The 16,394-nt window shown below is 38.4% G+C and overlaps 4 protein-coding genes across 10 annotated transcripts in view; 2 read left to right on the forward strand and 2 right to left on the reverse strand.

Moving 5' to 3' along the window:
- Positions 1–243: 243 nt before the first annotated feature.
- On the reverse strand, positions 244–1,800 carry LOC108967834 (N-acetylneuraminate lyase B-like). Of its 3 annotated transcripts, none has more exons than XM_018931460.1 (5): positions 1,641–1,800; positions 1,509–1,585; positions 1,120–1,434; positions 644–1,048; positions 244–589 (listed from the first exon to the last, which is right to left on the reverse strand). In XM_018931460.1, exons 1-5 carry the CDS (start codon positions 1,709–1,711, stop codon positions 477–479), a joined length of 981 nt encoding a protein of 326 aa, XP_018787005.1. In that variant the 5' UTR covers positions 1,712–1,800; the 3' UTR covers positions 244–476. The 3 variants fall into 3 exon arrangements, with proteins under 3 accessions (XP_018787005.1, XP_018787004.1, XP_018787006.1); XM_018931459.1 differs by having other exon boundaries at positions 1,120–1,455; XM_018931461.1 differs by having other exon boundaries at positions 516–600; positions 1,120–1,455.
- A 1,376-nt stretch (positions 1,801–3,176) lies between these two features.
- Positions 3,177–4,356, reverse strand: LOC108967847 (N-acetylneuraminate lyase-like). Its single transcript, XM_018931471.1, has 4 exons — positions 4,236–4,356; positions 4,075–4,151; positions 3,697–4,011; positions 3,177–3,638 (listed from the first exon to the last, which is right to left on the reverse strand). The coding sequence occupies exons 1-4, from the start codon at positions 4,337–4,339 to the stop codon at positions 3,214–3,216; spliced, it is 921 nt and encodes a 306-aa protein (XP_018787016.1). The 5' UTR covers positions 4,340–4,356; the 3' UTR covers positions 3,177–3,213.
- Positions 4,357–6,046: 1,690 nt separating this feature from the next.
- On the forward strand, positions 6,047–7,293 carry LOC108967848 (N-acetylneuraminate lyase B-like). Its single transcript, XM_018931472.1, has 4 exons — positions 6,047–6,254; positions 6,320–6,396; positions 6,467–6,781; positions 6,848–7,293. The coding sequence occupies exons 1-4, from the start codon at positions 6,091–6,093 to the stop codon at positions 7,261–7,263; spliced, it is 972 nt and encodes a 323-aa protein (XP_018787017.1). The 5' UTR covers positions 6,047–6,090; the 3' UTR covers positions 7,264–7,293.
- An 8,420-nt stretch (positions 7,294–15,713) lies between these two features.
- LOC108967928 (serine protease inhibitor 42Dd) overlaps positions 15,714–16,394 on the forward strand; it is a 9,024-nt gene continuing 8,343 nt past the window's right edge. For 2 of the 5 annotated variants that reach the window (XM_018931622.1, XM_018931621.1), the window contains exon 1: positions 15,714–16,103. The gene's annotated coding sequence lies outside the window, so the exon portion shown is untranslated. Of the gene's footprint in view, positions 16,104–16,126; positions 16,333–16,394 lie in introns of those variants that run through there. The other 3 variants (XM_018931624.1, XM_018931623.1, XM_018931627.1) reach the window with 2 other exon arrangements.

Below are 16,394 nucleotides of genomic sequence, written 5' to 3' on the forward strand. Positions count from 1 at the left end.
TTTTTTTTTCTAAAAAATTTTCGATTTTTTTTCGTTTTCAATATTTTTTTGCAAATAATATAAATCATGGATAGTTTTGTTTGAGAAGCAGACCTAATATGAACAAAAAAGACTATTTTGCGTATTTAAAGCTACTGTTGTTGTTGTTGTTGTACCGGCAGATTTCTGCCGAATTGACAGTCCTTGAACGGATAATAAAATCCGGGTCCGTTCCGGTTACGTAGACCCGACTGTCGTGGGAACGGAGTTCTATGCGATGTTGTTGTTGTAACGGGTACCTAATCCCGGTTAGGATGGTAGGAATTCGATAAGTTGTCATCGAGCTTATTCAGCGGTAGGCCTAGGAAACGTGCTGTTTCGACGGGGTCGGACCATGTGGAGAGGGATGTCAGATGTGTATTGTTAGCAGGGCATGTAAAGGGGGGTTTACCGTAACCCGGCGATTCCCATAACAGCAGGTTCTACACTACCGGATTTTAACCGGCAAAGTGCTGAATTTTCGGAGATCTAATCACGTTTGGAGCGGTCGGTTTTAGGTACATCCTCAAAGTTTTCTTTATTTCAGTAATTGGAATCTCAAAAAAGGAAACTACAAACAAACTAAAAAAATAATGGAAAAAGAATGAATACTAGTGGAGTTTACGTGTGTGACCCGCTGTAAATGGTGTCTCATTCTCTGGCTTCTTCAACTCCTCGTTAAACCAATGTTTCATAGCCTTTACCCAGCTACCCTTCTTTTGCCGCGTCATATGTTCCCGTATGGAACTATTTAAAAGTTTTTGCTCTCTCTTTGCTAAATTAATTTGGCCAGTTTTCATGTTACCGTAAATATCACGCATCGTATTCGGCACCATATTGAATGCGGCCATGCAAAATGTTTTGAAACCGAGTAACAGACCGCTGGAGAGCATGCGCGAATCGCTAAGTATGATGATGCGATTTGGAGCCAAACATTTCGCCGCCATTGCTAGATCACTATGGGAATATTCGATGCCCGCAAAGTTTGGTATGGTCCGTTCCGCAAGTTCACAAAACTCTGGCATATCAACTAATATTATAATAAATATACAGTTAAATGTACACCGACGCGAAAGAAATCTGTTTATATGCTGCACTTACGAAACACATCTGTGTAGTGTGGCAAGTGGTAGTAAAAGAATGGATGCCGCCCACAATTCTTGGCGACGATTTTACAATACCCCACCAATTGCTTGACATCGCTCGGCTTATAGAAGAGCTCTGGTATGCATACCACACCATTTATATTCAAATTACTCGCATGCCTTGCCAGATCCAACACATCGGGCATTGGTGCGCCGCCAATTTGTATCAGCATTTTCAGTTCGTGCTTCATACAAGCGATGCTCCAAGCTTCGGCATTCAATTGACGTTCGATTTTACCCAAAATGGGACCTTCGCCGGTAATGCTGTTGACTGTCGTCGGTATATATTGGCCTTTTAGACTTTGGTAGTGCTATATTTGTGCATACATACATATGTCCACTTACCTAAAACGCCTACGGCACCATTCCTTTGTAGCCACTCCGCATAGTCGTCAATATGTGCCAAATTCAAGGTTTTCTCTCTGCAAAATTGTTGTTGGTCTCAAAGTAAATTTAACTGTTAACTACAGAGCTTACTCATTATTTTCAAAGCATGTGAATGCGGGCGCCAAGAAACCCTCAAAAGATTTCAATTCTGCCGGGTCCATAGTTATTTTGGCGTTCTTAGAAGCTTTCAATTGCCGAAATGATTCGTTTTTTTTCCATACGATTTTGTTATTCAGCAATGTGTGGCTTGTCAAAATTTACAGTTAAAACTGAGGCACTTTAAAACTTTTTTTTGTCAAAGTTATCAAAGTCAAAGCACAATGAAAATTTTAGTTGAATGAGATAGAGGATCGCGTTATTGTTGTTGTAAGGGTCATCTAGTCCCCGTTATGGTGGTAAGTTTCAGATAAGTTGTCATCGGGGTCATCCAACGGTAGGCCCAGGAAACGTGCTGCTTCCATGGAGTCGGACCATAGTGAAGGGTGTCTCCTAAAATCTTACCGTTATTGACAGTCTGAATTTTAACGACATCGTTGAAATTAAACAGCAAAGGGTAGAGGACACCACCCACCGGAATTTGGAATTTTTACCTCGAAAAAGTACGAATGATTCAGGTGGTGCTTGTTCCACCTATTCAACCCTGGAGGGAGTATGGATTGTTCGATGTCCTCAAGTAGCATTGTGTGGTTGACTTTGTCAAAAGCTTTGGACAAATCCAACGCTACGAGGATGGTCCTCTCACAGAGTGGTTTTTGGTTAAGGTCGTGAAGTATCGGCGCGTTTATGACGCTGAGTTTTTTGATGGTGCTGTGCACTTTTCGGAAGCCATGCTGGTGGTTTGCTAGACTCTTCTTCGAGTCCGAGGAGGCATGGCCATTGAATTGAATTTCAATTCGGTCATAATGTCGCTTAAGCTTACTCACGCCGGTGCAGAGGTTGCAAAACTTCATGTGCTCTATCCACTTCATCCGCTTGTGTTGCCTTACTATTTGCCGTATATCCAAATAAGATCCCTTATTCGGTAATCACTGGGATCGGTATGGCGTAAGGTGTCATGCTGGTTAGCTAAAACAGCTGCTTCGGCTGGGAAACTTGGGCCGGGATTCCGCGATTCTTCTAGCCGTAATGAAGCGAACGGTAGCAGCTGCGATCACCTTGCTGAATTGACATTGGCCAACGATTACGTCCGTAGGTATGAGTAGTGTGATGAAGATGCTCTCAGTATATTCTGTGAAGTTAACCCATTTATGTAGCTTTATTCAAGTTAACGAAGGTACGGTTGTCTACAAAAATATCGAGTTCTCTATTGTGCCTTGCAGCCACTGAACTCTTAATGAATTGAAAGATGGTTCTTGATACAAGGATTTTTAGATCCGAAAGTAAAAGGGATCTGCTACTAAAGGCGATTACATGTACTCTTGTATCCTGTAAGCAACGAGTTCAATCCAACCATTAACACCCATAATCTGGTGTCTACTACCATACCGTTTCTATGACAGCCGGGTCGCAAAACATCAAAACACCATGCTGAGGCCACCATTCGATGACTTGGACTTACTTTTCTTGAACTAGAAATAATGACTACAACATTAAGAACCATAATCAATATATTCATCTGACAAACGTGGAACATTAAACAATAATAACGGTATTCCTTCAATTATTACAATTCGTATATACCAAATTTTCTCGGTGTACCAACATAAATACCACAACCGTCACTTGTCCGCATTTTCTCATTGAACCACTTCTTCATATCGGAAATCCAACTAGACTTTCCCTTCGTTACATGATTTCTAATAAGTTGATTTAAATAGTGTTGTTTAGTTTTAGCTGACTTCAAATCCTTTCGCAACATTGCGTCATAGATCTCTTTCATTAATATGGGCTCCATGTTCGCCACCGTCATAATGGCCGCATTGAAACCCATTAACATGCCGCTGGCGAGCATTTTCGAATCGCCCATTAGGATAATACGATCCTCGGTCAAGCATTTGATGGCCGTCATCAATTCGGTTTGCGTACAAACCAAGCCCGCGAATGTCGGTATGACCATTTCGGCGCTACTAAAGAACTCTTCGGGATTGACTGGGTTTAGGAAGAGTATATTTAAAAAAAAAAAATACTAAAAGGATGCTTCACTTACATTTGACTTTCGTCAATTCTGGCAAATGATAGTATAAGAAAAAGTGATTTGCGCATTTCTCAGCCACGATTTTACAGTAACCAACCAATTGCTCCATTTTGGTGGGTACATAAAATAGTTCTCCTATACAGACCACAGCGTGTATAGGCAAATCATTGGCATGTCGCGCCAAGTCCAAAACGTCGGGCAACGGCGCACCGCCTATTTGCAACATCATCAATAACGAACACTTCTTACACGCGCGACTCCAAGCTTCGGCATTCAATTTGCGTTCGATCAAACCCAATACCGGACCCTCCCCAGTTGTGCTGTTAACTGCGGAAATGCGTTGAATATTTGTGAAATCTAGCAGATATTTTCACAAAATTTCAAGCTTACCCAGTACACCTTTTATATGGCGTTCCTTGAGCCATACAGCATACTCTTCAATGTAACTCAACTGCAATGTTTGATTCCTTGTTTTCAAATTTTAACAAAAATAATATTTGTATTTTTTGAAATTTTTTATCTTTTTCGTGTTTCCTAAAATTCTTACTTACTCATCGGATTGGAAGCTTGTGAAAACGGACGCGAATATACCCTTAAAGTCCGACGGCACAGGCTTTTTTGCAGATACCGAGGTCCTAAAAAAAGACTGCATCATTTTTGTTATGTGAGGAACTTACGAAATGTTTTTGCTTCTTGAAAAAAAACATTTTGTTTTACAATGTTTTCAGGGCGTCTTTCGATTTTGAAGCAAGTGTGGTGAAATTTTACACTTTAAAAGTGCTGGTGGTTAAAAATTAGTCGGAAGATGTTATTTTCGCGCGAGGAAACTATGTCTGACATATAAAATGTGGTATTGGAAAACGACCCTCCACGCATTGTCATCTTTATCTCTACTGCTAATTTACTGAATGTCTTTTAGATTTGTTTGTGATCAATTAGGGGTTTAACTGGACTTCTTCCTTACTGGCATAGGCACCGCTTAAGCGGATATAGTCAAGTTAACAACAGTGCGGTAGTTTTTCTCTCTTTTTGGTATTTGGCGACAATTGGAGATGCCAGGTATGGGCAGGTCTTTCTTCGCATGATCTCTCCAACTGAATTGGTACTGAGTTGAATAAGTTGGTGTTTTGACCTATGACCTATGTACGACATCAAAATTATGATTGTCAACAGTGACGGCGCCATATATCTTGACTTGTTTGTGGCCTGTGGCACTTATGGAGTCACTGTATGGTGGGAAGCAGCTGGTACTGTCTTGAGGCGTCAAAAACTCTTCTCCGTTCAGCGTTTTATTATGCTTGCTGTATGTCGCTCCGTCTCAACGAATCCAATTGTGCTGTTAAGAACACCCCTTCTTGATCTGTTTGTTATAAAGAGAGCTATTGCATCAGGTTAAGGAGGGACTTGAGTGTATCATTGTTGCAGAATGATTGGATTTCTGACGATGATGTAGAAAGGGAGGAAGGGACATTCAGGATGTCACTTTTGTGGAAGGAAACCCCGACTTCAGATTCTGTCTGAGCTCGGGCTTCCTATTCACGGGGCATGGTCCTCTGAATGCTTTCTTGCATAGGAGGAACCTATCGGAAACACCCGAATGTGCGTGTGGAGCACGAAATGAAGATTGGGTACATGTCATTGTAGAATGTATAATGTACTCGGATATCAGGAACCTTGAGAGAATGGGGATTAGCTATACAAATGGACGGCTAGATGTCAGCGGGGTGATCTAATCGTCTAATAAGTTATTTAATCGGCCAAGAGAATTAGCTGAAACTTAAGGTTAAGTAAGGTGTGATTGTGGGTGCGTGGAATAAGAGTATAGGATCTAACCCCTGATTACCAGTTCCGAGCAGTATGTGGTTTAATACCCGAATACGCCTCGGACCCTTCCAAAGTGGTTAGTGTGTCCATTCCACATTGCCAATTGGTACTGAAAACGTGCTCGACCTACAGTACGGCAGAACTTATGTCAGTCTTTAACCCGACCAAGGTGGAAAGGGATCCCTTCCTCCTTACCAATTGGAACCAAATAATTCTTGTATTCTTTGAGGCGCTGATCAAAGCATTGTTTTGATCTATTCATCATGTTTTTATGTGTAAATTCGACTTCCGTGGGACGTTAAGTCTTTATGCGAGTGCAAAAACTCCCTCTACTTTATTGAAATATACAGTAAGAATTTCTTGTAATCGATTGAATGAAATCGTTCACACATCATTCCCTTCTAGAACTATGTACGTTCGTATGAAGCGACGAATATTGCTTGTCATAACATTACAAAGCTTCACAAATGCGAACGTAAGACGTTTTAGTTTAAGTTTTTTATTTTTTTGAATTTCCATTTCAATAACATCACGCTGGGTAACAAGAAAAGTCGGCCAATAGTTATACCATCAGATAAGGCGATGGAGCAATATATAGCGGCTCGTTATGAGGAAGAAGTTCATGCGACCTCAATGCGCGTGATCCGAGCTCGAAACACTAAAGTACAAACAGAGAGTAAACGAGTAAAATTCTTCGATTTCAAGGGATTAATGGCGCCTGTCTTCACTGCCTTTAAAAATGATGAGTAAATTTGTCGCTAAAAATCTATTTTGACAATTGCGAGTTAATATTTAATTTAACTTGTATTAGAGAACAATCTTTGGAAGTCCAGCATATCGATCGTTACGCGGAATGGCTGAAAAGTAATCGTATTAGTGGTGTTTTAGGTACTTAAGTGAGTTTATATGTTTTCTACAATCATTTGATCCACACAATATTCCTTCATTCTATGAACAGTCAATGGCATGTCGGGTGAGGGACCCGCTTTAGGTTTGTCGGAGCGCATGCGGAATGCCGAGGCTTGGTGGGAAGCGGCACAAAAATACGAATTGGTTATGTTTCTGCAAGTCGGTGGTGCACCTTTGCCCGATGTACTGGTAATGGCCGATCATGCGCATGACTTGGGCGTACATGCGGTGCTCTGCCTACCCGAGCTCTTCTACAAGCCCACCACAATCGAACAGCTGGTCAGCTACATGCGCTTGGTGGCACGACGTTGTGCCGCACTACCTTTCTTCTACTATCATTTACCGCTGAGCACGGGCGTCTACCGTATGTAGGCGCACAGTTATGCCTTCACATTTTAATAAAGATTTTCTATTGGACCATTTTTTCTAGTTAACATGCGCGACTTTTGCAAATTGGCCGAAGAGACTATACCGAATTTTTATGGCATACATTTTGCCAGCAATGATCTGGACGATGGCGAGGCGTGTTTGCGTGAAGGACGCGTAATTATATTGGGCAACAGTCGTCTGCTGGCCTGCGGCTTATTGGTGGGTTTCGAATCGGCTTTGATGACAGTCTTGAATATACGCCCCGACTTGGGTTGGGCCATTTGGCATGCAATGTTGAATAATAATTTGGAAACGGCACGTGACACGCAACTGCTTTTGAATAACAAGATTAGCTACTATATGGGCCGTTCCAACGAGCATGGTTACATAGAGGCGATGAAACAATGGTTTGATGATGAGGTGCGGCAGGGTAATGGTCCGGGATTCTTTATCGGTTCTGCTAGAAAATTCTTTTAAACGTACTAGTTTGTGTTTGTAACTGGTTGCGTTGTTGTTTCAGCATTAATTTTAATATAAATATGTCAATTTATACTCGTCTGTACGTTTGAAGTGTTTTCGGTGGTTTATGAAATATATACATATGTATATTGATGGCTTACATTACTCAAGTCCGTCTTTTAGACCTTGTTGTGGTAAGGGTTTATCCTTTTTTAGTCCTCGTTTTTCATAATTTCAGTGATCTTAACTAATGGACCACCAAGTGAAACACCCCCTCACCATGAGAATGCCTCCACTCAGTCGCATATGATGTTGTTGAAGATTTTCTTATGGGCGACCTTAGTAGTACTGTTTGCCATCCGTTTAGAAGCGATTGATTTTCATTTTATCCGAGCAGATAACATTTTCCCAGTCTTCCACGGACCAGTTTTGATGCTCTTACAAAACTTTACTTAGCATTTTAATTAGACAGAGCAGGTTTCTTCTATTTAACGGCTTTGAACCATTTCGAGATTCCCTACTTTTATAAGGAAAAACAGAGAAACTTCAAACTTAAAGAAGATGGTTTGTTATCATTCGAAAGAACATTCTTTAGCATTTATGTTTTGAAGATTATATCCTTCAAATGTTGCACGCGGCTACGGCTCAGATGGTCCATCCGTTGAGTAAAATTTTCCATGACTCGTTCGAGCATTTCGACTGGTAACTGGCGAATAACACGAGTGATGTTTTGCTCAAAGACCTAAATGGAAGCGAGATTGCCAGCATAAACTACAGAATTTACATATTTACACAAGAAAAAGTCTAAGGGTGTGGAATTACATGATCTTGATGGCCAATTGACCTATCAAAAACGAGAAGGGTGCCTTCTTGTTGAAACCAAATGTCGTCGAGATCACGAGCTTCAGGCATCAAATAGTCAGTTATCATGACGCGGTAACGATTGCCATGCGTTTATGTTCTCCCCGGCATCATTTTTGAAGAAATATGGACCGATGACCCGCCAACCACACCAATCCGTTGTTTTTTCTGGATGAAATGGCAGCTCTTGAATCTCTTCATTCTGGCATATCCGTTGAGTCAGATCGCTGAACAAAAATTGGCTCGAAAACTTCCGATCTTCTTTTAACTTTTCAAGTGCACACAGAGCGAGGCCCATTATATACATGCGTATATTATTTCTAAGTAGATTGTGCTGCGAAGTTTTTATTCAATGGGGGTTACTGTTTACTTCATATGGTAATCCGAATCGTTTCGCTTATTAGGAAAACAAAATAAAACAAAATTAGATAAAAATATCCAACAAATCTCATCATTCTATTTCGTCAAAAACACATTGTGCTACAAGAAATTCGCAAACGACAGGTAACAACAAGCGCCAGGTGGTTGAAATTACGCAACAACAACAATAAGTGCAATAAAAAATACCAAGGTTTCTCTCTCAAAGCATCTTGGCAATTCCCCGGTGGGTGTGTGGTATTTGTTGTCTGTCAAAATCATTATCGTTACTTTTAAGGACACTTCGGCTATTGTGCTATATGTCAGAGCTAACAACAGCAACAAAATAAACAAATGCCAAAATTAATGGGTTAAACACGACATGGCCGCAGTGGGAGAGCGCATGCATACGAAGCTTGGGCGCAATAATGAGCGTGTAATAACAGTACTATAAAGGTGAACACATGTTTGGCTACGAAAATAAAAATGAAACGAAATGTAAATCAATGTCAATGCGCGTAAACAAGTTGCGAAGTGTGGCAGCATATATTATATAAAAATAACCACTTGAACATACATATGCTTATGTATACTCGTACAACAACAATAACGCTGTAATAATCAAAGTATAAACAGCAAGGGAGTTGTAAAAATAAGTGCCACTAGAGTTGCGGAGGAAAAGTCTTTCGTGTAACTAAATGTGGAGGGAGAAAAAAAAATCTGAGATTTTGTGAAAATGTAATTCGTGGTTAACTGAGCCCGAAAGTGTTTTATTCACATGATTAACGGTTCGGGTAAACTTTTTAACTTTTGGTCTTCCCTGTGGAATAGTTGAATTATTATTTATTAGCTTTATATAAGCTCTATGGGCTCTGAAAAATTCCAAGAATATTCGATGTTTTGAGTTAAATTTTGTACAGCGTTGTGGCCCATTCTGGCTCAATGTGCATGTAAACAAGCGCATGTGGAACGAAGATTAACCTGAAGAGATTAAAGAGCTGCTATTTTATTCCGAAAAACTTCCGGATTGGTGTAGTTTGTGGGCCGGAGTAATCAGCGGTCCATATTTCTTCAAATGAATGATGCCGGGGAGAATGTAATCGTCAATGGCGACCGTTAACACCTATTAGGACTTTAACCTTTGGGGATAAAGTTTAAAGTCTTTGCGAAAATCCGGTATCGATTCAGGCCTTGGAGCAAAATACCATGCGAAAGAAGTATCGCATATTGAACTCAACGAATGGGTCACCTAGGATGTAGCCGCGGGCAACATTCGAACGAGATAATCTTCCAAAAGTCATTGTTTTTTTCGAATGATAGTAAACATTCCACACGAAATTTGAAGTGTCTGTGTTCATTCTAAAAGTAGGGAACTTCGAAATAGATCACCCTTTAGAAGCATTTTTTAGATTAACCTACACTTTATGCTGAGAAAATTATAAAATTTTCCCTGGCCTATTCTCCAGCAACTTACACTGACTTTCTTTTTGATAGCAAGATGATTTAACTAAAAATTTTATTCAACCCTTTGGTCTTATTTATATTTTCATTAAATGAGTTTAAATCATTGTTAGTGCTTACTTCTATATAAATCCATAATATTTAGTATCCGTTCCCAATCACGTGGAAGGATGTGGATTTTATTCTAATAACAAGTGGCTAATTATTTATCCAAAACGGGTTAGTTAAACAGGCTCTTATAGGCTGAGGAAAGTTCGATAGCGGAGGAGTGGGTTCATAAAATGTTGCGTGTTTCAAAATCTATAGTATCACCGCGTGAGTGCCAATAGGACAGTGTCCAGTTAAAATGCTTATCACTCCTCATGATGAGCCTTGTTAAGAGATGTGGATAACGATGTCTTTTCTTACCAATTCATCGACTTTTCGGTTTTGTGACTCCTTGAATAGCTTTCAGCGAGCCCAATGCCTGTATTTGGCTCTGCTATCGACGTGAATGCACATTTTCCAGAAAAAAGCTGCATTTCGGAGAAGTACATTTGCTTCTACCTCGCAGCCATTTCTGTCGAAGTCATTCTCGATAGAAGACTCCTTTCAACTTTCCACTTGAATTTCGATCATTATCCTATTCGAGCATTGAGAATACCAACAGGAGTATGCTCCGCGACGCTGAGACAGAATTTCGGCATGTCGTTCTCTGGAACTCTTTATGTATGTACCTGGTTTCCAGAATTGTGTTATGTTGTATGTGTCCTTTACCCTACCGTACCAAATAAACCTGAATTCTTTCATTTATAAAAATTCGTTCGGTTTTGAAGATTATGTAAGGCTAGTTCACTTAAATTGATTTCCGTAAAAGATACTTGAATTATCCGCCTGATATCGGTTTTCTTGGTTTTGCATTTATTGAAGGTCGGAAAGTACTTCATTATTTGGGGAGTAGTGACAAAATATTGGTAGTCGAAAAAGTCTTTTCGTATTTCTAATTAAATTTCAACTTGTGTTTTTTTTTATATTTATAATATAACTTAATGAACCAATCATGTACCATGTTGTCTGACCAATTTTTTCCTTTTTTCGCTAGAGATATTATTATTTATTTTTAGTGTAAAAATTGTCTGGTTTCTCGGCGAAAAACTGTGACAAATAATTTTCTCAGACTTCTCTTGAAGCCAACTTTACTCCATTAAGGAAGTTCTGCATTGACCGAAACAAATAGTAGACCGATAGTGCAAGGTCAGGGCTATATGGTGGATGAATCAAAACTTCTCAGCCAAGCGAGTTATCAAAGATGTGTGTGGACAGCGTTGTCCTGATGGAAGATCTCATCAATTGTTGACAGTAAGATGTAGAATCCATTGTTCGACAGGGAGAAGCAGCTCATAGCAGATGATTCCTTTCCAATCCCAATAAACATTCAGCATAAACTTTCGAGGCGTCAATCCTGGCTATGAGCTTCAGCACGCTTGGAGCATGATATGTTCGCGCATTATTGTCGTATTTGATCCAATTTTCGTCTCCTATTAATATTTGCATCAGAAATGATTCGATGGTTTGATTTCAAAAAGAAAAAGAATCGCAGATGTTAATTCGGACTATTACATTTTTCACAGACAACTCATGTGGTACTCGAACATCGAGCTTCTTTTTGTAGCCAGCCTTTTTAAATGATTCAAAACCGTTTGGCGATGAATGTTAAGTTCCTTAGCGATGTTATGGCTGCTTATGAGATGATCTTGGTCAATCTTTTTCATACTTTCATCGACTTTTTAAACGATAAATTGACCAGAGCGAGGTGCGTCTTTCACGTCGAAATTTCAAGATTTGTTTGTTGTGCTACACGAACTGATCAGCATCATCTCCGTATACTTCACAAATTTCATTGCTGGTTTGCGTGGCATTATTCCCTTTTTTATATACAAATTTTAAAATACATTTTTCTTAATTTTTGAACGGCTGTAACTTTTTTTCAACTTTTCCAAATTTAATTTTCGTTGAAATTTAAAATCTCATCTTTTCAACACTATATGGTATGCCACAATGTGATTGGTATCACTGGAGGTATACGACTGCAACGACACCCATTGAAAAATACGACAAGACTTTTTCCACTACCCAAACCTAAGGGGTCCTTTGTGGATGCTTATAACTGGCATAGATTAATAACATCCCTATTGATTTTATCTACTGATGTCAAAAACACTTTAATCTTTGCAGCGACCTTATAATTCTTGTATATATTTTTATTTGATGGCTGGCAATCTGATGGCTTAGTATGATCTATGCTCCCTCTATAGATTGACAGGAAAAAACCATACAAAAATAATAGCGTCAGTTAAGGTTTCCAAAAAGTAGTACGTGAAAAGCAGGTGTGATAGTCCTCCAAAGAACTTACATTTTATACTTAGTCATACAAAGTTTACATCAAAATTCTAACACTCTTTCCTTGCTAATGTGTACATTTGTTATGCATTGTACTTTCGGTTCTCTTCCAAAGCAGTTTTTCGCACCACACCCAGTTTTTGCGCCATTGTTGTTGTTATGCTCCACATGTGCTTAAATTATTTTTGCCAATTACAAACAAATATATAAAATCCAAAGCACATATGGTATGTACAATGGCCTACAAGTACTAGTGCTCATTCCAATTTACCTTCTGTTATTATTATTGTTGATCTCACACGCTTGATCACTCTCGGCCTCTACCAGCGTTCACCGCATTTGTTATTGTTTTTGCTGTTCCAATTCCTTTGTTGATATTTTCAAAACTATTTTGTTGGTTTTATTTTGCTACTTTTTCGCATTCTGCAGACTTATCTTCTGTTCCACAAAACTAATGGAGCGAATGAGTCTGGGTAAATATTTGTATAAACATACAAATATAGAAATATACATACATACTAAGATAGGATTTTATCTACTGCAATTATTTGGAATAATTATCAATCTACATATATACTTAAAGTTGTTTTTAATAAAAAAAAAAATAAATAAAAAAAAAAATGCTCAAAATCAATGCAAAGGTATGTTTGTATCCTCTGGCCTATAAATAAATCCACATGTGAAGGGTATTATAACTTTGCTGGAGCCAAAACTCACGTTTTTGTTTTCGTTTTTTTTTTTCCAATTGAAAAGTCCTCCGCTTTCAGTAAAAGGCATTTTTTTGCAAAATCGTTACTTTATTCAATATATAATTCCCTTCAAGGTTAAGACACTGATTATAGCGACCCTACAAATGTTTGATACCATCTTCATAGTACGATTTGTCCTTTACTTCAAAATAGACCTCAGTTTCGGCGATCACATCTTCATTCGACGACAAATTCATGCCAGCAAGCTTTCTTTTGAGATCCAGGCTAGAGGCCAAATCTGGAGCATACCAACGACAAGTCATGCATTTTTGCCATCGTTTTCACTGATTTGTGACACGGTGCTTTATCTTTATGAAATAGCACTTCCTTATTCTTTAAATTTGGCCATTTTTCGACGTTTTCGTCCTTCAAACCGTATAATAGCGCTATGTAATAGTTGTGCTTGATGGTTCTTCCGGATTTATTGTGGGCAGTCCAATGCCTGACTGTCAATTTTACTTCCGAGTGAAATAATGGATCCAGGTTTCTCCCACTTTACCACGTACGCTCCAAACAGTGCCCCGAATAATCAGCTCTTCGTTGTTTTTGGTCAAAAGTGCGGTCGCGCTGCAACCACTTTACATAGAGCTTTCTCAAGTCACAAATATTCATGAATAATATGATGCAGATATGCAGTTGATATCTTTAGAGTGCCTGTTATCTCGAACTACTTCACTTTACAGGCATCTAAAAATTATTTTGTGAACTTCTTTGATGTTTTCACCGGTAACAACCTCCTTCAGGCGTGCATTGCCATCTCTGTCTCCGGTGCTCATTTCACACTTCTAAATTTAGCATACCGATCCTTGATGATTGATTTTCTGGAGCCACTTTTCAGTTGAAAGTAAGAAAAATTGCGCTTTTTGTCAATTTTCTTTGAAGGAAAAATAGTAATAATCGTTTACAGAATTTCATGTAGTTTCATGTTTATGGATTTCATTCCGATTAATTATGAAATGTTTTGGATTGCCTTAATACCATAGCCGATTTTTCTGTTTAAAATTGTTTCAAATTTAAAAAGAAAAAGAAAAAAATATATATACAGTGGCGGAAATTGAAATCTGGACAGTTAAAAAGTTATTGCTTTTCATATTTTTTTCGGCTTAGATTTTAATCTTTTGTGAGTTTAGTATTTTTTGTATATTTTGGTGGTTTTGCAATGATTAATAAATCGATTCCGTTATACCAGACATCCAACAGTATTTCATCCAACTCAGCTAGGGTACTTGGTCTCTTCTGCTACCTTAGTTTTCATAATACACCAAGGCTTCGCAATAGAGTTATATCTGGGCAGTTACCTGGCCATTTTAACGTCGAAATTTCATTTGACTAGAGAAAATGTGCCTAACATTTTGGCACGATGACATGATTAGATCGTTTTCTTACGAAAAATGCTCCTTCTATTCCTTTGCCATAGCGTTCACCAGTTTTTCTACTTACGTAGGACATCTCGTCGCAACATAACTTGTACTTGGACTCGTCAAAGGAGATTACTCCCTGCAAATCAACTTTAGTCCAGCTTTGTTGCTTTATAGTCACCGATGGCGTTGTTTACGCATTTTCGGTATATATCGGTCGTCGAGCGTTTAAACCTGTTTCGTATAATTCTACCATTAATATCGACTCCAAGATCTTTTATGATCTCTCTCCTGATGTCTTTGGCGGTTTTGAACCGATCCTTTAGGCTAATGCGTTCTATGTGCCTATCCTCACTAGACGATGTTTTCCTTGCTGCTACTGAGTCTAGTTTTCTATTCAGAGACTTACTGCTTTGAAAATGTTTCAAAAAATCCCCGACGATGGACTTCTTGAATCAAACTCTTTCACTTTCACTGATCTTCCGTATGCTTTTCGCAAAGTTAAAATGTTGCTCTTATCCACAGTAGCCATTCTTTAGGCTTGGCATGTTTTATATATATATATTTTTTTTTACTTTCTAAATTGTACGTCTCAAATCTCATTATTCACAAAATATGTTGTTTTCCGATCTATTTTAGTGAACGAAATTTGATTTTCTAAACCAAATAATATTAGCAATTTTTGTATGAATCTGTTGAGAATTATAGAGTTTTATTACAAGGGTGAAAAAAATTTACAGAAAATGAAGTAACATAAAACAATATAATGCTGTAATTTTTACATTATAAAATTCACTTATGTGCTGAGATAACAACTCACATTCTTCTCTCTCACACCTAAGATTGAACTCTGAACATATCTCCCCCATAATTTTCTTCTTTTATATTCATTATACGCACTGGCGTGTGGGGGGTGTTCCCACGGCTGCATTTCTAATTATCAATCAGACTATGTGCTGGTAATTTTTCGCTGTCGTTTAGTACTAAGCAAAAGCATGGACAAGATCAACAAAAAGCATCCAGTTAAGCGTTTAATTGAACACTCAACAAACTGCCATCCAAACATATGTACATATATACATACATATGTATGTACGAGTATATAAGTATGTACATACGTTTGTTAGCGGGTGTAAATTCGCTCCGTAATAGAAACAAAGAGGCGCAGCAACACATGTTGATCATTCCGTGCCTGAGCTGTGCTAGAATACATGCTAAAACGCTAGAACGATACTCGCGCTGAGCATAATCTAGCGCACGATCAATACGGCTCACCAAAGCAATTATATATCTAAATTGTAGATATGTACACACTTATGTGTGGTGGCCATCTATGATCATTCATAATAAAAATAGCAATGGCAATATTGAATGCGAGTGAGCAGCGGAAAAATATCGGAGAAAATGTTGTAGAAAATGCGAACAATTTTCAGAAAATTTTAATTTGTGAGCAAATGGCAAAGCAAAATAAAAACACAGAGCTGCAAAATTTAATCGAGCAGCGTGAACTCGATCTATTTGGAATGATCGGACGGTCAGTCGTCAGCGAAGCGGTAACGGCAACGAAAGTGTTTTGTTTTCGCGCGTTTTCATGTGAAGAACTACATAAGTGTATATTAATCGATACTGAAATTGTTAGAAAAACGCTCGAAAATTATTTTGAGACCAAAGCAACAAGTATATTGTGTAAGAGGTATTAACATAAATTTGGGTAATCTTTAAACGAGAGAGGGATTAAGGTGCTTGGTGAGATGGGGTTGGGTGCGTGTGTCTAAAGTGTAGCAAAGCGGCATAAATCAGTGTGGTTTTAGTGGAAATGGTGGGAAACACAACGCAAAAAAATAATAACAGTGATAGCAAAACATTTCAGTACAGAAAAAATATCATAAAAAAATCGCATGCAACTTTTTAAAAATTCATATGTAAGTTTATAAAGTAAACAAAATAATGAAGAGTAAAAAATTTCACTCAAGAAACTAAAAAA

This window comes from Bactrocera latifrons, unplaced genomic scaffold (genome assembly GCF_001853355.1).
Source record: "Bactrocera latifrons isolate USDA-ARS-PBARC rearing strain unplaced genomic scaffold, ASM185335v1 scaffold_2, whole genome shotgun sequence".
In the NCBI taxonomy this organism is placed as follows: domain Eukaryota; kingdom Metazoa; phylum Arthropoda; class Insecta; order Diptera; family Tephritidae; genus Bactrocera; species Bactrocera latifrons.